Here is a 24,621-nt window from a genome sequence, read left to right as displayed (position 1 = left end):
CGCCGAACATCCCGCCCGCCTTCGTCGTACTGACGAACCAAACCGAGCTACGGTTGACTGGTTGTCTCAACCGTCCCTATCGTCGAACCTGAGGGGACACAGACGCGCAATGTGTCGCTGACGCAAAGAGGTGCTGGTCTTGACGGTGACCACTCGCACCAACCCGTCCGGGCCAGGGTGCAACTCGGTGACCCTGCCCAACGGCCATTTTGAGGGAGGGTACCGATCATCCCTTATCAGTACCAGCTGCCCGACTCGGAAGTTCTCAGATGGATTCCTCCATTTCTCTCGACCCTGTAAATGTGACAAGTACTCGTTTGACCACCGCTTCCAAAAATTATTGCGGACGCGCTGAAGAAGTTGAAACCTATTTAACCGGTTCTCCGGCAAAGTAGATAACTCGGCGTCCTGAATCAAAGCCGACACTCCCTCATTGAGGAAGTGAGAGGGAGTGAGCACTTGCAGGTCGTCTGGGTCCGAACTCAGCGGGCCCAATGGACGAGAATTAAGGCAGGCCTCGATTTCCACGAGAACGGTGGAAAGCTCCTCAAAGGTGAGCGTATGTTCACCCACAACTCTTTTCAAATGGTGCTTGACCGACTTGACACCAGCCTCCCACAGCCCACCATAATGCGGAGCATTGGGGGGAATGAAAGTCCAGCTCGTTCCGTCGTTAGCGAGGAGAGATGCAACCCTATGATAAAAGTCCGAAGCCCGGCGGAACATAGCCTTAAGCTCTTATCGGCCCCTTGAAAATTGGTAGCGTTGTCACTATAAAGGTTTCGGCAAATACCACGTCTTCCTACGAACCGACGATATGCACAGAGGAAAGATTCCGAGGATAGGTCGCTAACCAGCTCGAGGTGGATAGCACGAGTAGCGAAGCAGACAAACAAAGCGATGTATCCTTTACCCGATCGGTTTCCACGACCCTTCGACATCCTCACTTTTACAGGACCCGCATAATCAAGGCCAGAATTAGCGAAAGCCCTACTCCCTACCACTCGATCCACGGGTAACTCACCCATAAGTTGGTGAGCTAGTTGAGGCTTAGCCCTTTGGCAAGGCATACAGACTCGAATAACTGATTTGATCAACCGATTCCTGCCTAAGACCCATACCTGCGACATCAGGTAACCCAATGTTAAAGCCGGACCCCCATGGAGGCATTGATGGTGTGCGTGCCGCACAAATAGTCGACTAAGATGCGAGTGTTGAGGCAAGACTGGCGGGTGTTTCCGATCAAAAGCTAGATGAGAACGTGTCAACCGGCCTCCCACCCGTAAGAGACCATCCCCCTCACTCACGAAGGGGTTCAATGTGCTAAGCCGATTACCTTTCGGCAATCTCTTCCCTGCTTTCAAGAGTCCGATCTCTGTCGAAAAGGCGGTTGCCTGGGCTAGGCGAATGACCAGTATTCGTGCGTCGGAAATCTCAGCACTGGTCAGAAAATGAGACGAAGACCCTACCCCTAGTGAGCGCCGCTCCGCAACCGAACGACGGGTCGCCTGCAATAAGCGACAAATCGAAGAAGCTTGGTTAAAGAGGAGAACCGAGTCAGGATCTCGGACTCATTCGAGCTGTAGCGGACGTGGTTCACTCGAACCGTTTCAATAGAACGTGGCCACTGGACGGGAGGCCCAGCCAGCCATGAAGGGCCGTGCCACCATAGGGCACTCTTGGCTAACTCTTCCGGTGCTACTCCTCGCGAAGCCAAATCGGCAGGATTCTCCTTGCTCGGGACATGTGACCATGAGGCTGATGGTAGTTGAGTCTGAATAAGGGAGACACGGTTGGCTACAAAGGTTTTCCAGTGGCATGGATGCTTACGAAGCCAAGTAAGCACAATCTGGCTATCTGACCAGGCAAAAATTGGGCGTTTCTGTAAGAAATCCAAACTCGTTAAGTGACGGATAAGCTTAACGAGAAGAGCTGCTCCGCAAAGTTCTAAATTAGGAATACTCACAGTCTTTACCGGAGCTACCTTAGATTTTGAAGCTAATAGCGACACCTGACACCTCCCATCACCCTTATCAATACGCAGGTATACCACCGCGGCGTACGCACGCGAGGACGCATCAGAGAAGCCATGAATCTGATAGTAATAGTTTGAAGTACCACCTAACCAGCGCCCTACGGATAAACTCGGCAAGGTAACCAAACCTTGACAATATTGATACCATCGCTCACGAAGCTCCGACGGTAAGGGTGAGTCCCAATCACACTTCAAAAGCCACATATCTTGCATTAATATTTTGGCAACAACCGTAACCGGAGAGAGCCATCCTAATGGATCGAATAAGCGAGCGATATTCGACAAAACGGATCTTTTGGTGTGGGCGGCAGCAAAGTCTGCTACGCTAGCCGCGTCGAACCTAAATTCGTCCTGTTCCGGGACCCATCGAACTCCTAACGTTTTGACAGTCTGATTACCTTCTATGTGTTTCTCCACACCCGGTCGTGCAGAATCTGGAAGAACCTCTATAGAATTAGCCGCCCACTTATCTAACTGGATGCCAGCAGAATCTAATAACTTAACCAGTTCATCCCTCTTTCTAACTGCTGTCGGTATGTCATCCGCACCGGCAAAAGGGTCGTCGACATACGTCTCCGACTCCAAACACCGAGATCCCAATGGATACCGCGAACCTTCATCCCGTACTAACTGCGACAGAGTACGAATCGCCAGGTAGGGAGCGCAAGCTGTGCCGTAAGTGACAGTATTCAAACGAAATTCCACCGGTTCAGATGCTGCGTCAGGCGACCAGATAATCCGCTGGTAGTCCTGATGTTCCGGCTCCACTCGAATCTGACGAAACATCTTTACAATGTCAGCCGTGAACGCCACTCGGTACCTACGCCAATTGAGCAAGATTAAGGAAAGATCGCTCTGTAATGGAGGACCTGTAAGTAAAAAGGAATTTAGCGAGTGTCCGTCCCTCGTACGCCGAGAGGCATCGAATACCACCCTTAGCTTCCACCTGGATTCATCCTGCTGCACCACGGCATGGTGAGGTAAGTACCATGCCTCTCGGCGCAGGACCTCCGACCTCGGGACTCGTGACATGTGGCCTAGCTCCTCGTACACCCTCATGAAGTCACGGTACGCCTGAGCCAATCGTGAATCCCGCGCAAACCTACGGTGCAAACAAGCAAGAGAGCTAAGGGCCATCCGTCTTGTCTCCTCGACCACTGGGGGAAGCTCCTGCTTTAGCGGTAGCCGCACCACGTACCGACCTCTCCAATCCCTCCGATGCGTTTCCTGAAAAATTAACTCACATTTCTCTTCCTCTGGTTTCAATCTCTTAGGCGCATCTAACACCTCCTCTAGCTCCCAAAACCGCTGCAAAATGTGATTCAATTCCTCCTGAGCCGAACAGTGCAAAACCAGCGAAGAAGAGGTAGTCGCTGTAGCCTCCGCCCGCCGTGCAGCTCCCCCATCCACCGGTCCGGAGATGATCCACCCAAGCGCCGTATCCTGCGCGACGAGCTGCGACGTCGAGAATCTTCTTATCCCCGGCCGGAGCAATTGGCCGTAAACATCGGCACCTAAAATTACATCTATCCGCTTCGAGACGACAAACTCTGGATCTGCTAACGGAATGTCCTTGAACAGGTCTCCGCCAACCCTGGAAGTATAATTGATAGACGGAAGCAGAGAAGTTAGTTTTGGTAACACCAGAGCATCCACCTCGACCTGGAAGGTGGTATCGACCGCCGACCGGATAGTAACTCGTACCCCCGACCGGGCCGTACCCGCATCAACTGCCCCCAGTCCTGAAAGAGGCACATAAGTACGCCGCTTAGACAATCCGAGTAACTGCGTGATCCTTTCGGAAACAAAGGAAACCTCCGATCCCTGATCCAGAAGCGCTCGTGCCCATGTTCCCTTCCCCTTAGTGCCTGCTACCCAAACTCGTGCAGTGGCAAGCAGAATACTCCTAACGCTATCCGAGGACGTAGCCGCATGCAAACTCACTGGCGCACCAGTCCCATTAATTCCCGAACCTCCCGCAACCGCTCTGGAAGCGGGTTTCTGCATTCCTACTCTACTGGGCGTATGGATAAGCGTATGGTGCTTGCCCTTGCACGCGGAACAGCGCACCCTAGAGGAACAAGCCTTCCCCGAATGCTGCCCGAGACAATTGGCACACAAGGCCAAACGCCCAACCTCTCGTATCCGCTCCGGTAACGATATTGACTTGAACCGAACACACCCAAACACCCGGTGTGGACCCTCACAAAATGGACACTGAACACCACTTCCAAACCCCTCAGTCGTGATCGCCGGACCCCTCGAATGATGAACCTTGCGGGGGAGACTTGATCTAGGGGGGGGAGCTACCCTTTTTTCCCCTCGGTTTTCCCCCTGCACTGCACAAACCCGAGCCCTCTTCTCGAGAAATCCGACCAATTCCGCGAACGTGGGCATAAAGCAGGGCCCAGGGGCGCCTCTCCTTCCTGACTCCGATCCTGAAGCTGTGATCAACCCCTCCATCGAGATGAGTTCCGCATTCCACGACTTACGCGTGTCCACGTCCAATCGCGTAACTAGCAAGAAATAAAGTATGCTATCCCAATTTTCTACCGGCCAACCCGCATTCTTCAGAGACCTAACTATACACTGCATCCTATCAAGGAGTGAACGCAGCTCTGCGATGGACTCCCTCTTAAGACGCGGAAGATCCAACAATGCCTGAAGTTTTTTAAACAGAAGGAGCATCGGATTATAATACCGTGCCTTTAACGCCTCCCAAGTGCTAGCATAATTCGCAGTGCTAGTCGACACATCTTTAATCCATCCTGCAGCCTCACCGACTAAGCACGATTTCAGATATCGCAACTTGGCGGTATCGTCCAGTCGCGGGGCCTCGTACACCATGGACCTGTAACTGTCAAAAAAGTTCTCCCAATCCTCCTCATCGCCCGAAAACTTCGGCAGTGACATCTTTGGATGCTCCGAAAAACTCGGATCTAATCCGGAACCCTGGGGGTGGGAAGATTCCCTTGTGGGGGTGGGCGCCTCTGATTGGACAAGCTGTCGACGCAACGCTACGAACGCGCGAAAGGCTTCATCATATGCTTCACGGATTTCCTCAATTTCATCCTCTATCATATACGGGTCGTTCAGAGCGTCCGGCCTGACTGCGATCTCTTCGTGGGTCTGCCGCACCGCCGTAAACACCGTAGCCAACGCATCTATTCCCGGCTGAATCAGATCGACCTCCAGGGACGCAAGCGGTCTAGCCATTAACCGACGATGGATACTCTTAAGCTCGGCTAAACGCGTCCTCTGCAGGGCGACCAACTTATTCAAAGCAGCAGGAGGCATGATGAGCGAATCGAAAAACGAACAATGGAGTTAGTAAATGTAACGACAACTAGAACACGGAGGAAAGCTGTCTTGTCCCCACTCTTGCTCTCCGAAACGGTAGACAAAGAAGAGGGGAAAGAGAAGAACGCGCGTGCTAGAAGACGCGGATATTTAATCCGTAACCAAGGAAACGCGGCGCTATGCCGCCCCACCGTGGTCCCACTCTCAGATCTCCCACTACTCGCTGTTCGCGTCCCCACCAACGGGCCTAACGCTCAACATAAGTCTCAAACCGGAAGAAGGAATCCGTGCGGCCGGAAGTAATGAAAAGCTCCAGATGAGAACAAACACTGTTGGTAGCTCAAACCAGAGTGAACAACAGAATGAGACTCGTGCGTGCACACGGCCCCACGCATCCTATTCCCCCCGCACACCTCAAGACACTCTCCCCTGCTTCTTGCATGGTAAGGCGTGTCCGCACGCATCTCGACAGCCCTTGCGCGCCCTCGCAACTTAATTAACGCATACGCCGCCTATCCTATTCCGCGCGCAATATAAATTATTCTTACAACGTAAATATCGCCGAACACAACTGATCACATTTATTTTATAAATTGCACAGAAAAATAATACATTTATTATGAGCATAGCCGTTCACCAGATAGTTACAATAAACAACAGCTGATGCGCAGTGAAGGGCCGCAATAGACCAAGCGCTCTGTCTCAATCGCACTAGTTACTGTATACGTTCCTTGCTCCCCGAACTACTGCTCACTATGAATGCGTCTAGCAAGATGATAGAACCGTCGAAACTGTCCGGCTATTATGTAAACATAGATTAACCCTTCGTACCGGTTGTCTTTCGTATGACAGTCATTACTGTTGTGATGAGAGAAAATCTCACGCTATTGCGCAAGCGCCAAGACCGAAATTTCAAATTTGCGCAGGCGCAAAAAGCGAAATTTTAAACTTGATGAACTAATTCGAAGTGATATAATTCTATTATATTTTACTAGAGTATTTTATTTTTCTAAATAAAAATGATCATTTTGGGTAAATAAATAATAATCACAAAATTTTTTTATTATGCAATTAATTTATTGTATTAACACAAATTGAAAGAAACATATTCTCAACAGATTAGTAATGATTTTTTTGAAAACATTGGACATAAATTTTTTTTTTAATAAATAATAATTAACGTTTCTTAGTTTAAAATTACGCTAAATGTTATCAACAATCAGTAAACAAACTTTAGTCATAAGTAAATCACAATGTTTTGAGAATTGTAACATTTTAATTAAGCACTAAGTAATATATTTTCATAATTACGTATAGTTCTTTAGCTTAAATAACAAAGTTTAAGTCAACTTTAAAAAAAAATTCTAATGACATAAACAAACAAATAATTTTCTAAAGAAAACTGCGTTTCATAAATAGAAATTAAGTTGACATAAAATTTTTTCTTCATAAATTATAATTAAATTATATTTGTCTACTAATAACCGTAATAATATCAGACTTTGTCTTTTAATTAAAGTTTAATTTCAACATTTTAAGTAAGAAAATAGGGTCAATGTTTTAAACATTGTTACATTTTAAGTACTTAGCAATATTCTTTGGTAATGACGCATCATTTTTTGGTAAAAGTGACCAGATTTATATAATATTGCATTTTTACCTAAAAACTAAATTACAAGTCATCCTTGGAAATCAGATTCAAATCACAATCAGTACAATATCTCACTGTATGTTGATTGCACAGTGGTGTATTGCAAGATGAGCAGCTTTTAGTTGTGTAACTATTAGCTCTGCGTGGACAATAACAGCACAAACGACGACTAGACACATGCGTTTGTTTTTCTGGTTTAATATTACCAATTTTTAAAATAGCAGATCGTAATTCTAACTTCAAATTAGGCAACTTACTACGAAGGACTAACTGTGGTTGCACTAGTTGAAAAAACAGTTGACGTAAAAATTCTCTTCGAACAATTTTCTTCCCCACATTTTCTTCGTAAATAATTCTTGAGTTTATCCCAGCAATGTTCAAGATTGCGTAAAATACAACCATTGGCCATCGACGCGTGTCACGAGCAACGTTGTAATCTCCTTGAAGCTGATCAACAACATCTACGCCAGCTTTTGTCTTATTATAAAAGGTGATAATCTCTGGCTTCATTTTTTCTCCAGTACTATTGTCAATGCTCGCTGAATTATGCATGGTGGAATACATCAAAACATTTTTTGATTTTTTTGGTATGTACGAAACTACCATGCTATTGTCAGTAAATACAAATTTACTGCTACATATACTCCGATTCTTAATTTCTAACAATTCTCGTAGGAGTTCACGCTTGTTGCGTCGAATCGTTCCAACAATAGTTGTTTTGTTTTTCAACAAATAATTAGCGAGAGGTACGGAGGTAAAATAGTTATCACATGTGATATTTCTTCCTGTATTAAGTATCGGAGCAGTTAGTCTTTTGACAACATCAATCGCAGAGTTAGATTTTACATGTGGACCTGGTAGCTGTTTACCACAGTAAATTTCCATGTTGTACGTGTAGAATCGTTTAGAGTCAGCCATGGAATAAATTTTTATTCCATATCGTGCAGGCTTATTCGCAATATATTGACGAAATTTACATCTACCACGGAAAGCTTGAAGCATCTCATCAATGGTCAAGTATTCACCTGGAGTATAATTCTGCTGGCAACGCTCAATGAAACTATCTGAAAATTCTCGAATTGGTGCTAAATTGTCCACTTTTTTGCGTTCCTCGCGGTCATTGATATCATCAAATTTTAATACTGATAACAAAGTGCAGAATCGAGATATAGACATTAAAGCACGATAACAATCAGGAGCCGTCCCATCAGTGGCCCAAAGCTCTTTCAAATTAACACGAGAATCTTTGTGAACACCAAGCATATATAACAATCCAATCATAGCATTAATTTCTACACAAGACGTTGGTTGAATATCAGTTTTATTTTTCTTCGACGAGCGTAGTTTTTCCAAAAAAATGTTGGTATGAGCAACAATTTGTTCAATAGTTTCAGCCGGTAAAAATAAATTCCAACAATCTTTTGGTGTTTTTGAATTTTTTGTCAGTTTTGTAGGTCCAGGCAAACCAGTGACAATATTATGTTTTTGAGTCCGAACCTTCGGATTAGGAGGATCACTGAACCACCGAGTACTTTTATCCTTGCCGAGAACATATTTGGTATTGACAGCTTTATTTTTTACTGACTTATTGTTATTCGTATCTGTATCTGTATCACTGTCATCATCGGAGTCTGCTGCTGATTGTTCTGTTTCAGAATTATGTTCACTGTGTTCTGACTCACCATCAGACATAATATCGAGATCAGAAAGATTTTCCTCTTCAGACAGTTCGTCGTCAGAATCAAAAGAGAATCGGCCCATGTTTCTTAGCTTTGCACCTGTCAAAAGAAAAAAATAAATTTTTTTAATTTAATACATAAATTATATTAATAAATGTAAGAATAAAAGATAAAAAAAATTTTGATTTGATTTTTATGAAAAGCGAAAAAAACAATAAATTATATTTCTAAAGTGCTATAATTACATTTTTTGATATTTTTTGTACATTAAAATATTTAAACATCCTTATTATTTATAAAAAAATCATCAACACACGTTTGTAGGTTACATATGTTTACATGTCAAAGTAATCAATTAATTCATGTGAAAAAAATAAATTTTTAAATTTACTTACTTATTTAATGCTTAAAGAAGATTGTGTCACTTAAATTAATTACAATTATAATTAATTATCACATTTTTATATTTTTAAAATATTAAAACAATAACAACAACAGCAGCATAAAAAACACGAAGTATTTATACACATATATATCTAATTTCAAAGATGGCGACTAAAAACTACGGAAATAACCGAAGTATAACGAAGCCATCCGAATAGCGTTTTTTTTTATCAACGACTTGACTGAAGTGATGAGAGAAATTCTCACAGCTATTAATAAATATTTTTATTTTATTTATACTTTTGAGTTTTTAATAAAGTTTTTTTGGTTATCCTGTAAAGCATACGACAAGGAGAAAATATCTCGAGACAAGATTTTTTACTCAAGCTAGCAGAAGAACTTGGCGCCGATTTTCGAGAAGCCCGTGAACAACCAAAACAAGGAACAAATACGAAAGGATCGTTGCCTAAGTCTACTACAGATGCTTATAAACGTATGAGATGTCAAATAGGATACTGTAAAGAAAATAAAACCAACAAAATTTGCTCTAAATGTAAAAAATATGTTTGCGGAAAATGTACAATGGCCAGACTTATATGTAAAAAATGCGATGAACTATGAATTAAAAATTTTTATTTTTTGCTTTTGTAATAGAAATGCTCAACATACTACTTTGTTTAATTATAATAAATTTAATTTATGTTTTTATTTCCTTCCTAACATCCATATTTCATACATTCAAGCATGAAACATAAAGTCGGGTCATTTGACCCGCTATGGTAGAGATAGGTATACATTAAGTCTTGGTATGATTAGTGTTAAATGCTGTGATGTTATATTTTTTGTTGATAATTTTTTTTTTTCTATTTGGAGTATTATTTTTCTCAGAATCAATGCAGATTTTTGTAAAATGTTTTCTTGTTGTAAATTATCTAGTACTGAATCATCGATGGCTTCTAGATATTTTGGAGCTAGTATTTTTTTATTACGAACAGTAAAGAATTTTATATCCTTAGAGAATACTTTTAACATTTTTTCTTCAAGATGGTGTGCTGTGAAAGTAGCTGTCATTTGAATAGAATTTTCTTGAAAAATTTTTTCTAATAAATCGATATATGATTCATGTAAATACACTAATAAAAAACACCGCCCTTTTTTAATCACGTCTTCTTTAATGATTGTACTAATTTCATTAAAAACTGTTTGATGATACTCCCGGTGATAATGCCACTCCGTTTTGCTAGGCGTTGCTTTTAGTGAAGATAACTTATTATTAAAATCAACTCGGCATTCAGTATGATAATAGATTTTTGAGCCAGAAAAATTATCCAATTTATTAGAAAAATCTGTAAACTCTTCATGACTTTCAATATTAGGTTTGACACTATCTTTAAATTGCTGAAGATCAGCTGCATGAAGCAGAAGCATTCTCGATCGCACTTTTTTCTTCTTTTTATTACAAAATATACAAACAACTTCGTTATCATTTTTACCAGCAATATTATTAGTCGAAATATTAACATCTTGAGTTACAAAATTATTATCACTAACTTCTGGTTCAAAAACGTCAGAAATATCTTGAAGAGTTGCAGATTGTAGACCTATTGATTCACAAATTGGAGCTGGCTGAGATGTCGTGGGAGATTCTGAGGGTACAAGCTGTAAATCAGATTCATTTTCAGATGTCGAAGGTTGTGTTTCTGTGGACTGGGATAGTAAAATTAGTTGAGATGAAGATTCTGTTGACGAAGATTGTGGATCAGGTAGTTCGGAACTCAAATCTCGTATCGACGACAAGGTTGAAGATGAGTTGCTTGTAATTACACAACTCCTTTGTTTTTTTCCTTTTTGTTTTTCAGCACTTAATGGTTGAGAGGTGAAATATTTTTTCATAAGACCTGTAAATACCTTGTAACATACTCTGTGATAACCACTTTCGGTGTATTCACTAGGTAAATAATGTCTTTGTATTTTAGCTTATGTATTTTTCGTAATTTAAGAATAGTCTGGCATTTTTTTAAAGTTTCTTCAGAAAATAATATTATATGTTCATCACTTTTCCTGCAAACAAAGCAAACTATTTTTTCGTCACTCATGATAGCACTTTATTACAACTGATCACATTTATTTTATAAATTGCACAGAAAAATAATACATTTATTATGAGCATAGCCGTTCACCAGATAGTAACAATAAACAACAGCTGATGCGCAGTGAAGGGCCGCAATAGACCAAGCGCTCTGTCTCACTCGCACTAGTTACTGTATACGTTCCTTGCTCCCCGAACTACTGCTCACTTTGAATGCGTCTAGCAAGATGATAGAACCGTCGAAACTGTCCGGCTATTATGTAAACATAGATTAATAGGCCCCCAAAAAATTATATATAAAATTGAGATTTTATAATATAACGTAAGTATAATTATAAATTATAATAGTTTAAGGGTGTCCGGCAGAGGGTTGCAACCATACTAACTGTCTGGCAATGAGCAACGCGAGTTTTGATATTATTATGAATCAAATATAAAAAAATTCAGTTTTATTTTATGATAAATTTGAGATGGAATTTTATACACCTTTGTTACCTGTTACCTGCCAAAGCCACCGCTGCCTCAGCTTCATGGGTGGGGATCATTTTTACCTGTATTAGGGACACACATAGAAAAATTTTCAGCTTTTATGAAAATCCGAAGGTCTGGCACTCACGGGCTCTTGGACTATAAGTAAAGCAAAACATAACTACTAATATTGAAGTATTTCATTTTAGTGTGTAACACATGGTATTTTTATAATAATTTCATAATGTAGGGAAATAAAAAAGAATCTACAAAAAATGTTTAGAATATTTTTTAACATATTAAAATAATAAAAAAATATTTCAAGTTTCAGTTGCATTTATTAATCAAAAATATGAAAGTAGTTTTAGATTTGCTATTGTTAATCTAATTGCTAATGTATTGTTTAATAAATTAAGCATATACATTTTGAGACAGAATTAACTATTTTCTACCAGAAATTTTGTTTTTATTGTTGGCATAGTTAAATACAACACACACACAAAATTTGTTTATACATATATATATATATATAATATGTTTGTAATCCTTAATTTGTTGAGAGTAAGAACCACAATTAGATTCGTCTAAAAATAAGAGTAATTTATTGAAACATAATAAATTAGATTAATAATTTTACAATATTTACACGTGATCAAGTGACCTAAACTAAGAGAATCAACAATTAAAAGTTCATGCTCCCGTTTCTCTATTAATTGATGCTAATCTTAATACGTTTTTAATTAAATTTAATTTACAAGATTTTTCTACTAAACTTCTAAAACGCTCTTGTCAGATTTAAAGACTGTCACTCCTGCAAGATTTAAACACCAACTGTCACTCCTGCTAGATTTAAAAACCAACTGTCTCTCCTTTCCTATCTCTCTAATGTTTTTGTTTATCCGATGTATAGCGCCACATCCAAACAGCTAATCACTCAATACACCGGCACATGTATACAAAGCTTACATATGTAGGATGTTTAAATTATAAAAAATAGTGAGGAGTGCGATCAGAAGTAACAATTTATTAATATAACACTAAAACTTGATTATACCGTAGCTGAACTTACACTGAACTCGGTTCGAACCGAAACGCTCCTCTTTTATATTCCTCTTATCGCTCTAGAAACCCCTCGGTCCCTCTCGAATATTCATCTATTTATCCACGAGAAACATCGAGTGGTTTCCATGTAGCCCAGTCAACGCGGGCCAAAACCTGACCTTGTAGCTGGCATCTTCAAAATTTGACCTAAGGGTAAGTTGACGACGCTGAATCGAATGGTGCTAATTATAATAAGATCAGCAACCGTAATCTTGGGGAAAAAGGGTAAAAAAGGGTAAAATATAGCCTATCTTAGAATCTAGGCATTTAATCGAAAAAAGTTTCAAACAAAAGTTGTAGAGAATTGAAAAATACTAAAAAAATGTTCCATGAGTTATCTTCGTATTTTCAAAAATAGGCGCATAAAATTGGATTGAAGATGGGAAAAAAATTGTAAGAGTGGGAGAAAGCAAGCTTATCCCTCCGTCGCGTTTTACACGCGAGCGAGCTAGTATGCGTGCGAGCGTCCGTGTGCACTAATACACAAACGAAGGATCTTCGGCAATCTTCGAGACTCTCGGTCTTGAATGCAAGTGAGAGTGAGAGAAGAAACCAATACTTCTCTCTTTTTATTTATCATGCGATAACGAGTTTATTGTCCTTGGGAGCGTTCTAATATTTCTCTTTTTATATTTTTTCTTTCGGTAGCAAGAATTTTACGTCTTGGGCATCGAGCGTCGTGCGTTTTGTATACGAGTGCGAGTGAGAAAGAAAACCGATATTTCTCTCTTTCTATTTTTTCTTTCGGTAGCGAGAATTTTTCGTTTTGGCCATCGTGCGTCGAGCGTTCTATATATCTATATATATCGGCGTATAAGCGCGGCACTTTTAAATCGAATCTTGATGCTTATGGCACGCCATTTCTTTATTTATTGTCAAAAATAATGAACCTTGAGTAAAAAAAAAATAATTCATTTTAACAGAAACTATTACTATTTAGTTGAGAGTAAAAATAATGAATTAATTTTGTGTCTCGCCATAAAATTAATTAGAATAATTAATTGATATAAATTCGTTGCCTCACAAAAATTTATTTGTATATTTTTGTAAAATCTAATGAAAATAGTAGTGTAAATAGTAAAAAATGTTTGTATTTCTGAAATTGTAAAGAAATTAAATAGGTTTATTTTTCGCGGTGTCCTAGGTGATTTCTTATTAAAATGAAAATTATGTTTTACTGAAGGATGATTCGAACATTTAACGAAAATAAGAAGAGACAGTGTTTTTATAAAACACAAAATCTAATTTTTTATTTAAATTGCTTTGAAAGGGTATTCGATTTCTTCATAGTCTTCCTGCTCATTTTCATCATATTGATCGAAATCTGAATCCTCGAGGTCCAGTCCTTCGACAATATCGAGGAATTCATTTCTTGCCATATCTTCGACATCCTTGTCTCTTTCTTCTACTCGAATCTCAGCTGAATTCTCGACTGTGCTAGTGGAAAAGTTGGAGCAGGATTGTCCTCCACAATATTTACAAAATTGGGTGCAAAGTAGCCCACTTTTTCGGCAGCTGCACCGCAAAGATTTGCAGTCTCCCGTGCACGCACATTGTACCTAGACATATACATGTAGTAAACATTTAAGGAAAATGATTAAGAATTTGCATGCGCATAGAATGTATATGATTTTTTGTATAGTTCATTTCAAATTCGCGAAACATTAATCGAACGGTAAAGACTTTAAAAATTCGTGAATTTTTGGAATAATCATTGAGTCGTGCAAATTTTTGCAAAATTCCAAATATTTTACTAATTGTTGTTTTCTTCTTCGATTCAAGTTTAACAAAAGTAACGTTGGCCTTTAATTTACAAGATAATCGCTATATGGTTCACATTTTACAAAATTATGGGATTATTAATTTTCTAGAATTAACTCATTCGACTTGTTTCACCATTAAATTATTTAATCTATTCAAATTTTTTTTTGAGAACCTACCACTTTCAACAAATTTTCAGGCGCTGAACCCTTGGTATTCATGACTGGAATCATGATTGTAGCAGTTCGCTTCCAGCCCCAATCCCGTGCGTCTAGTTTATTTCCCAACCAAGATTGGATTTGGTAAAACGTTCGTTTCACGTGTTCTCGCAGAACGGGTTGCGTTGGAGGTAATGCCGCCAATCTAATATCCACGTTGGTGTGCACGGCCAGCGATGACAAAGTCCATATTTCTGATATAAGTTTGGCCTTGTATAACATACGGCTTAAATAATTTATATAATTCTGATTTCGATGTCTTCCTCATGAGACCAAACTCGTCGAATAACGATAACGGATACGGTGAAAGCTCAAACTCAAAAGCTTTCCGTGTTTGTATCTCGTCACCATTAAAAAGAATAGATATCCGCTTAAATAGTATACAAGAGTCCACCATATACGTATCGTTGTTTACGTGAGTCTTAACTTGAGCAGCCGTCAGATTTCTCACTTCGCTCGTTACCGCAGACAATGATACTTTTGAAACACTCTTTCCCTCTATGGATTCCATACTTTTGTTCCCTTTCTTGGTTTGCAAAAGTCTAGTGCTGTGTAAGTTTTGTATGCTGTTTCTACACACTTCGAACGTGTTTTTTTGAAAAATATATATTGAGGTAAGTTTAATATTCAGATATTTTTTTCATATACAATTATAATAGTACTGGTAATAATAATACTGTTATAAAAAGGATACAGGGCAGGGAATACAAATACTCTATGTGTAGCAGTACATTCTTTATTTTCAACGAACTTTTCGAATCACACTTTTCGAACTTTCTTTGTGTCTCTATTTACCTGTAATGCCCTAACGTCTCTTTGTTTCTTCTTTGAAAAATTAACCGCTTTTCCCTCTCCTTATCTACGTTTGTTTATACTCACACGACATTGTTCGAGACGTCGCGTTCTTTAAATTCATAACAACAACTTTCTCATATAGTCCTACACTAAGCACAGTTTGTGGTCTTTTAGCATTCGAACAGTAAACATTAAACATTAAAATATTCTCTTTCGAACATTTTGTCACATTACGACGAACCGAGCAGCCTACAGCCGAGATAGAAACTATTTGTATAAGAATTCTAAAGGAAAGAATCTAAATAAATAAGTAATATAATCTAAAGGAAAAACTGATAATAAATATCATAAAATAATATAATAAAATAAAATTCTAAGATATTCGGTCTCCTCAAAAGAAGGGGTCTCATGGTCGTTCCCCCCTTAGCTAAACAAATTTAATTTTAAACGGGAAAAATCCCGATAGCTTTGAAAGATACTCTCTCGCTAAGACGTTACAGGCGTTAAAAGGGGAAAATAGAGATGACCAATAGGGAATCGGTGATTTGATGAGAAACGCCCTGTAGGAAAAGGAGAGTCCTTCCTCCCCCCCGATATGCGGGGTATAAGAGACGGGCACCGGACCGGATTCATGATTATTATTCAAGAATTATTATTACAAGTTGTACACGGATTATTATTTAGAAGTTGTGCAGGGATTATTATTTAGAAGTTGTACAGGACTTATTATTTAGAAGTCAGTAAGTGTAAGTCTTAAGTGCGACTATATATATATCAAGGTAGTTTTTACTTTGTATTTTGTTCTATTTTCTTGTGTTTTGTAAAATATATGATCCATATTTAGTAATACTTCGCACAAAACTGTCATTCACCCCGACCTTTAATCGAACACATTTATACAGCCCAAATCAAGTATTAAAATAATTGTATCATAGTCGTCAAGACTTAAATAATAAAATAAATTGTTGACTAGTGAACTATTCATGGATGCGAACAAGGTATGCAACATATGCGATGAAGCACTGGAGTGTGCTACGTCGAAAGTTGTGACCGTTGGAGAAAAGGGTCTGAGGACATTAATTGCAAAAAGCAAAGAACTTGGCGATGGAAAATGGGAAGTTTGGAGCAGTCACACTCCGGTTCTCTTGCATGTATCGTGCCGCAAACGGTACTTAATAGCAACAATCAAAAGTGCGGCCGCAAGAGCAGCAAAATTGAAAGCTTCATCGAAATCTTCTGCTGAAACACCTAGTACGTCGTCAGCGAGGCTTTCTGAATCGGCTCCCACAGAAAATGAATTCAATTTCCGTGACTTGTGCTTAATATGCGCACAGTCCTTGGATAAATTGCACAAGCCAGTCTCCGTGATACAGAACGACTATATGAAGGAAAGGTTACTCAATATAGCCGAACAGCGAGACGATGACAGGAGCATCGCTTTGCAAAAACGATTGAAAGATGTCGATTCTATAGTTGCTGTGGGCGCACGATATCACAGAAAATGTTACAAGCTGTTTTTGGTAATCCCAACCAACACGTCGGATCATATTTCAAGAGCAGAAGAAATAGACTCTAATTTTCAACTCATTGTGCAGCACATAAAAGATTCGAAAATAGGAAAATTCACAGCGACTGAATTACTGTATCTCAAGGGCAGCAGATGTTTTACAAAAAAAGTTTTGTATAAAAAATTGAAGAAATGTTTCGGAGAAGATATCTATATCCATCATCAGCAAAGCCGTGAAACATTGATCTTCTATAAATGCTTCAGTGCTACCAAGTTATGTGGAGACTGGTATCGTGATCCGGATTCCCTCAATATCAAGCAGCAAGAAACAATTATAAACGTTGCAGCGCGGATCGTCCAAAAAATATCGAAAATCACAATTATGACAACGATTCTTATCAGCCAGCTGGAAAATTTCTTAATTCAGTTCAACGAGACATTCCTCCACTTCTTCGTGTACTTATTGATCAACTTATTGCACCGAATTCGATGGAAAATCTCGACGACGATGAAGACCGATCTTTCGTGCAACGAAGTGCAGTAGCCCATTCTATTGTAGCTCTCATCCGACGTTCCGGTTTCATATCGCATCTGCAGCTGGCACTCGGAATTTACATCCATCGCAAATGCGGATCAAAGTTGATTATTGATATCCTTAATAAATTAGGCTACTGCGTGTCATATTATCAACTGCAACAATACGAGGCATCGATCATCATGGATCCACCGAAATTCGAACGTGAAGACGAAGTTTGTGTGCAGCATGTCTTTGATAATACCGATCACAACGTTGGAACGTTGGATGGTTACAATACGTACCACTGCTTAGGTGGAATAGCTATCTACACGCCGGAGGAGAAAATAAGCTATGAAGGTCGGACGAAAAAATTGACAAGAGCCACAAAAATATCAGCAGCAACGATAGCTTCACAGACCGTAGTGAGAACCATACCATGGACAGGAAATTCAAACGGATTGGAAAATATCCAGTACGCTGACACAAAGAAACTCTTTTCCACAGATTCGCCCGTATTGCCAGCCGCATACTCGACATATCTATGGGCAAAACACTGCAACATAGAAAATGTACCGAGTTGGAGAGGTTTTATGGAGGTTTTAACGGCGGATAACACTTATAATGTTTCCAAGGTTGTTTGTCTGCCTTTCATCAATCAGCCTCCTTCCAATATGAGCACTATCAACACAGCTTTACGCACCGCTCTAGTTGAGGCTCGTCAAATTAATCAAAAAACGTGTTTCGTAACATTCGACCAACCATTGTACTATAAAGCTCGTGCGATTGTTGGTGCATCACAGGATACGCTGAAAGACGTTGTGGTTCGCTTGGGTGGTTTCCATTTGCTCATGTCCTACTTGGGCTCGATCGGTCACATTATGAATGGCAGCGGTCTTGAAGACATCTGGGCAGTAACATACGCTCCAGCATCAGTGAAAAAGATGTTGACGGGGCATGCTTATGCTCGTGCGATGCGTGCTCATATCTTGACATTTACCGCTCTGGGAGTAATGATCTGCCGTGAAATCGAAGGTGAAATATGTCAACAATACGACGAAAATATTAAAGCTTTTCTACAAAGTTGGGGTACAGAACCTCCGACTATCGGCGATTGTCAATCGAAACCTTCCATTATTTCGATGACAGCGGACTTGACTGCACAATTAGGAATTTTAAAAAATCGAGGACCAACAGCACAACTCTGGGTGCAATACTTTGAGTGTGTCGTAATTGCGTTGCAGTTTATGGAGGCCGAACGCTCAGGCAACTGGCAATTACACCTTCAAAGTATTCGTAAAATGTTGCCAATTTTCCATGCTGCAGGCCATTTCAAATACGCTAAAAGCGTTCAAATATATCTTCAAGATATGGTCAACTTAGAGCTGACAATGACCGACGATGAATACCGAAGGTTCACAACGGAAGGATATTTTACGGTGCGAAGGTCTGACAAAGCTTGGTGCGGTGTGTGGACGGACATGGCGATTGAGCAAACATTAAACAGGTTCTTCGGTACAGAACTGAAACATGGGAGAGGTGTTACACCTAGTGTTATCGCGAGATTTTTATCTGTGATGCCATCGTCGTTCTCAATTATTGAGTGCTTAGAAGATTATTGCGGCGTCGTATCATCTACAAGCGAACAACACAAAGATCTCGCCAACCATCGAATGAAACGAGATGATGATGACACTAAAAAATTTATATTTTGGTTCGAGGAACACCGTCCTTTTCAACCTCGAACTCTGTTATATTCCTTGTCGACAGGGATTGTCGGCATGGTTACTACAGATTGTCATCTAGCATTCGAGAAAGGGAACAAAAGTATGGAATCCATAGTGGGAAAGAGTGTTTCAAAAGTATCATTGTCTGCGGTAACGAGCAAAGTGAGAAATCTGACGGTTGCTCAAGTTAAGACTCACGTAAACAACGATACGTATATGGTGGACTCTTGTATACTATTTAAGCGGATATCTATTCTTTTTAATGGTGACGAGATACAAACACGGAAAGCTTTTGAGTTTGAGCTTTCACCGTATCCGTTATCGTTATTCGACGAGTTTAGTCTCATGAGGAAGACATCGAAATCAGAATTATATAAATTATTTAAGCCGTATGTTATACAAGGCCAAACTTATATCAGAAATATGGACTTTGTCATCGCTGGCCGTGCACACCAACGTGGATATTAGATTGGCGGCATTACCTCCAACGCAACCCGTTCTGCGAGAACACGTGAAACGAACGTTTTACCAAATCCAATCTTGGTTGGGAAATAAACTAGACGCACGGGATTGGGGCTGGAAGCGAACTGCTACAATCATGATTCCAGTCATGAATACCAAGGGTTCAGCGCCTGAAAATTTGTTGAAAGTGGTAGGTTCTCAAAAAAAAATTTGAATAGATTAAATAATTTAATGGTGAAACAAGTCGAATGAGTTAATTCTAGAAAATTAATAATCCCATAATTTTGTAAAATGTGAACCATATAGCGTTTATCTTGTAAATTAAAGGCCAACGTTACTTTTGTTAAACTTGAATCGAAGAAGAAAACAACAATTAGTAAAATATTTGGAATTTTGTAAAAATTTGCACGACTCAATGATTATTCCAAAAATTCACGAATTTTAAAGTCTTTACCGTTCGATTAATGTTTCGCGAATTTGAAATGAACTATACAAAAAATCATATACATTCTATGCGCATGCAAATTCTTAATCATTTTCCTTAAATGTTTACTACATGTATATGTCTAGGTACAATGTGCGTGCACGGGAGACTGCAAATCTTTGCGGTGCAGCTGCCGAAAAAGTGGGCTACTTTGCACCCAATTTTGTAAATATTGTGGAGGACAATCCTGCTCCAACTTTTCCACTAGCACAGTCGAGAATTCAGCTGAGATTCGAGTAGAAGAAAGAGACAAGGATGTCGAAGATATGGCAAGAAATGAATTCCTCGATATTGTCGAAGGACTGGACCTCGAGGATTCAGATTTCGATCAATATGATGAAAATGAGCAGGAAGACTATGAAGAAATCGAATACCCTTTCAAAGCAATTTAAATAAAAAATTAGATTTTGTGTTTTATAAAAACACTGTCTCTTCTTATTTTCGTTAAATGTTCGAATCATCCTTCAGTAAAACATAATTTTCATTTTAATAAGAAATCACCTAGGACACCGCGAAAAATAAACCTATTTAATTTCTTTACAATTTCAGAAATACAAACATTTTTACTATTTACACTACTATTTTCATTAGATTTTACAAAAATATACAAATAAATTTTTGTGAGGCAACGAATTTATATCAATTAATTATTCTAATTAATTTTATGGCGAGACACAAAATTAATTCATTATTTTTACTCTCAACTAAATAGTAATAGTTTCTGTTAAAATGAATTATTTTTTTTTACTCAAGGTTCATTATTTTTGACAATAAATAAAGAAATGGCGTGCCATAAGCATCAAGATTCGATTTAAAAGTGCCGCGCTTATACGCCGATATATATAGATATATAGAACGCTCGACGCACGATGGCCAAAACGAAAAATTCTCGCTACCGAAAGAAAAAATAGAAAGAGAGAAATATCGGTTTTCTTTCTCACTCGCACTCGTATACAAAACGCACGACGCTCGATGCCCAAGACGTAAAATTCTTGCTACCGAAAGAAAAAATATAAAAAGAGAAATATTAGAACGCTCCCAAGGACAATAAACTCGTTATCGCATGATAAATAAAAAGAGAGAAGTATTGGTTTCTTCTCTCACTCTCACTTGCATTCAAGACCGAGAGTCTCGAAGATTGCCGAAGATCCTTCGTTTGTGTATTAGTGCACACGGACGCTCGCACGCATACTAGCTCGCTCGCGTGTAAAACGCGACGGAGGGATAAGCTTGCTTTCTCCCACTCTTACAATTTTTTTCCCATCTTCAATCCAATTTTATGCGCCTATTTTTGAAAATACGAAGATAACTCATGGAACATTTTTTAGTATTTTTCAATTCTCTACAACTTTTGTTTGAAACTTTTTTCGATTAAATGCCTAGATTCTAAGATAAGGCTATATTTTACCCTTTTTTACCCTTTTTCCCCAAGATTACGGTTGCTGATCTTATTATAATTAGCACCATTCGATTCAGCGTCGTCAACTTACCCTTAGGTCAAATTTTGAAGATGCCAGCTACAAGGTCAGGTTTTGGCCCGCGTTGACTGGGCTAATGCGACGAAACATGAAACGCATTTCTCACGTGGTATCGCCCAAACAAACGAATGCCGGAAAGAGAAAGTTTCTTTTCTTTATTTCCTATCCTTCACATATATTATATTTATAGATTTGCCTTCCAAAATATTCAATGCAAATCATTATAGAATAATAAGTAGAAGAATAATAATATTTGTGATATTATTTAATACATAGGATGAGCTTTATTTCTGTATAGATCAGCCAGAACATTTGAAATATTTAATTACCCTTTCTCTTATCCTTGACCAGGATATGCCTAAACCAAACTTGCCACCATGGCAAATAGTAACTTTTCCCAGACATGTAACTTCTCTAAATCTAGAAAAGGTAAATCTAAGAATACTGATGAATTATAATTGTTCTCTTTATCCTGATATTATAACAGCCAATAGTAAGTAGAATAGTAAAAATATAAAATAAAATAGTAGTTAAAATACTTTACCGACTAAAATATATGTATTATATTACTTTTAATTCAATTTATGGTGCTCTGCTTCTCTTTCTATATTTTTTATATTTTATACATAAACTATATTCCCAAACAGTTTTATCTAAGTGTGCGTCTCTACATTTTTGTTCCAATCAAGGACTGTAACACATCCAAGAAAAAGATTTCATTCCAACATCGGATCTATGCATATAAATTTCATTTTCCAATGGTTAACGATATAAAGAAATCTTTTAACTAATGTCTCCTTCGTAGAGATCGCATGTTAATTATTATGCAAATAGAATACAACCACAGTTACAAGGAATAAGCGAGACATGAATCTGTTAAAAGGTAAAAATAATAATCTTGCTTTTACAAAAAATGAATATTATAATTCTTTTAAAAATCTAGGTGTGTGTACTTATGTATGCATGTAAGAAATTATACTTCTTTTACGTAACAAAACATTTTCTTTCGCAACCTATACGCCTTACAACGTTCCATGTTTGTTTGTGATGAGTATGCTCTTTTAGATACATTTTTATAACGATAGTAATAGGCATTACACTTCTCTGCATTAGTTTTAGAAATCTCCAAAACATAAACAAGAATTTAAATGTATTCTGATACTGGTCAAAAAGATGCAAGAGATTATAGTTTAATAAGAATTATTGTAGAAAATAATTTATAAATAACTAAAATGCATTCATTTTTCAATTTTTTTGATGGAATATTAATGCACATGGTTTCTTCCCAGAGTGAATAAAAAGAAGACGGTGTCTTCCCAAATCTTTCATGATTTTTGTATCGTCGGCTTCTTCTTATCATTGTTGAAAATAATGCGTTCTCCCTTCCAGTAAAATGGTTGATTATCTATGCAGAGAGAATAATAAGTTTTCTAATGCTTTGAATATATATTTTTGAAGAGAATTTTTAAGAGAATTATAATATTCATTTTTTGTAGAAGCAAGGTTATTATTTTTACCTTTTAACAGATTCATGTCTTGCTTATTCCTTGAAACTGTGGTTGGATTTTATTTGCATAATAATTAGCATACGATCTCTATGAAGGAGACATTAGTTAAAAGATTTCTTTATATCGTTAACCATTGGAAAATGAAATTTATATGCATAGATCCGATGTTGGAATGGAATCTTTTTCTTGGATGTGTTACAGTCTTTGTTTGGAACAAAAAATGTAGAGCCACACACTTAGATAAAACTATTTGGGAATATAGTTTATATATGAAATATAAAAAATATAGAAATAAGTATAAGAGCACCATAAATTGTATTAAAAAACAATATAATACATATATGTTACTCGGTAAAGTATTTTAACTGAATAGAATATTGCTATTCTACTTACTATTGTCTGTTATAATATTAAGATAAAGAGAACGTTTGTAATTCATCAGTATTCTTAGATTTAAATAAAAAATTATCATCGTATGGTTGGGCATAAAAAATTGCACAACTTGTTATCTAATTTTTCCATTTTCAACCTAAATTTGTGATCACTACAGAGAAGGAATGAAAGAGAAATAAAATTCAATTCTGTAACCATCTTCTATTTTACACTCTGCTATACAAAATTCACCCACTGATGATATAGCTGAACTAACAAAGTCGGACTGCCTCACAGTCATGTCGATAGTCATGGTCACAATTTTAGTTGTTTCATTCGCATTGTGACAGATAGCAAATTCTCCAGCTTTAACATTTGATCATTTGTATTGAATTATACATTTTAAATTTGGTATACTAATAGACTCTTTATCATATAACCAAGTTTCACTCAACATTAAAATTTGAGATTTTTGTATAATTGAATCAATAAGATCACTGGAGTGAGCCTGCAGACTTTGATAATGGAAAGTATCAAATTGATGATAATTGCTATCTGCTAAATTCATACAAATTTTTGTACCAGTAATCACAGGCTGAGGCGATGGTGCAGAAGTCATTAGTAAATTCGAAATTGATGGAGTACATAAAATTTCATTCACAGACAATTGATATGCTTGTGCAATCATTTTTTTTCACAGCCTATACGTCTAACAACGTTCTCCATTGGTATGAGCTGCATTCGCCAAGATGTGGGTATACTCACCTCACTCGTCGGTAATAAAATAAAGATTGCGCAATCTCTTCCTGTAAAAAGAATGAAAGTTAATGCAATAAAAATATATTTTACAATGTTTTAAATAAATTATTTTTAACATTAATATAATATTTGTTTCTCTTTTTTTTTTAAACAATATTTCTATTTTTACCTATTAATAGATTCTTGTTTAAATTATTTTTTGTCACCATAGATGCATTCTATACGCATAATAATTCACATGAAACCTCTGCAAATTAAAGAATCTTCCAATATAATACAATTCCTATTTATTTTTTAAATTTGTAATAACTAGGATGCATTCCTTCTTC

At 38.1% G+C, this 24,621-nt stretch overlaps 3 protein-coding genes and 2 long non-coding RNA genes across 5 annotated transcripts; all 5 read right to left on the bottom strand.

The window, feature by feature from the left end:
• Window positions 1-66: 66 nt before the first annotated feature.
• Window positions 67-726, bottom strand: LOC122513904. Its single transcript, XM_043630430.1, has one exon. The coding sequence runs from the start codon at window positions 724-726 to the stop codon at window positions 67-69; it is 660 nt and encodes a 219-aa protein (XP_043486365.1).
• Window positions 727-730: 4 nt separating this feature from the next.
• LOC122513903 lies at window positions 731-5,332 on the bottom strand. The gene is made up of 3 exons (XM_043630428.1): window positions 1,607-5,332; window positions 855-1,121; window positions 731-802 (listed from the first exon to the last, which is right to left on the bottom strand). The coding sequence occupies exons 1-3, from the start codon at window positions 5,330-5,332 to the stop codon at window positions 731-733; spliced, it is 4,065 nt and encodes a 1,354-aa protein (XP_043486363.1).
• Window positions 5,333-7,007: 1,675 nt separating this feature from the next.
• On the bottom strand, window positions 7,008-9,093 carry LOC122513902 (piggyBac transposable element-derived protein 3-like). Its single transcript, XM_043630427.1, has 2 exons — window positions 9,061-9,093; window positions 7,008-8,764 (listed from the first exon to the last, which is right to left on the bottom strand). Exon 2 carries the CDS (start codon window positions 8,745-8,747, stop codon window positions 7,008-7,010), a length of 1,740 nt encoding a protein of 579 aa, XP_043486362.1. The 5' UTR covers window positions 8,748-8,764; window positions 9,061-9,093.
• A 13,891-nt stretch (window positions 9,094-22,984) lies between these two features.
• On the bottom strand, window positions 22,985-23,362 carry LOC122513780. Its single transcript, XR_006302860.1, has 2 exons — window positions 23,171-23,362; window positions 22,985-23,058 (listed from the first exon to the last, which is right to left on the bottom strand). It is a non-coding gene; the product is annotated as an uncharacterized LOC122513780 (long non-coding RNA).
• An 804-nt stretch (window positions 23,363-24,166) lies between these two features.
• Window positions 24,167-24,499, bottom strand: LOC122513779. The gene is made up of 2 exons (XR_006302859.1): window positions 24,462-24,499; window positions 24,167-24,339 (listed from the first exon to the last, which is right to left on the bottom strand). It is a non-coding gene; the product is annotated as an uncharacterized LOC122513779 (long non-coding RNA).
• Between the last annotated feature and the right edge of the window lie 122 nt (window positions 24,500-24,621).

The sequence above is a fragment of the Polistes fuscatus genome, unplaced genomic scaffold, assembly GCF_010416935.1.
Source record: "Polistes fuscatus isolate 324 unplaced genomic scaffold, CU_Pfus_HIC Scaffold13, whole genome shotgun sequence".
Classification (NCBI taxonomy): domain Eukaryota; kingdom Metazoa; phylum Arthropoda; class Insecta; order Hymenoptera; family Vespidae; genus Polistes; species Polistes fuscatus.
Note: the sequence above shows the minus strand (reverse complement) of the source record. Positions and strands in the feature narration are given on the sequence as shown.

Excerpts from the sequence above, each read along its gene's own strand:
- LOC122513904 (XM_043630430.1), bottom strand. The coding sequence starts at position 726 with ATGTTCCGCCGGGCTTCGGACTTTTATCATAGGGTTGCATCTCTCCTC.
- LOC122513903 (XM_043630428.1), bottom strand. The coding sequence starts at position 5,332 with ATGCCTCCTGCTGCTTTGAATAAGTTGGTCGCCCTGCAGAGGACGCGT. Across the intron at positions 1,122-1,606 it reads GGCCACGTTCTATTGAAACG|GTATGGGTCTTAGGCAGGAA; the intron begins GTTCGAGTGAAC and ends CTGATGTCGCAG. Across the intron at positions 803-854 it reads GTGCTATCCACCTCGAGCTG|GAAGACGTGGTATTTGCCGA; the intron begins GTTAGCGACCTA and ends GTCGGTTCGTAG.
- LOC122513902 (XM_043630427.1), bottom strand. The coding sequence starts at position 8,747 with ATGGGCCGATTCTCTTTTGATTCTGACGACGAACTGTCTGAAGAGGAA.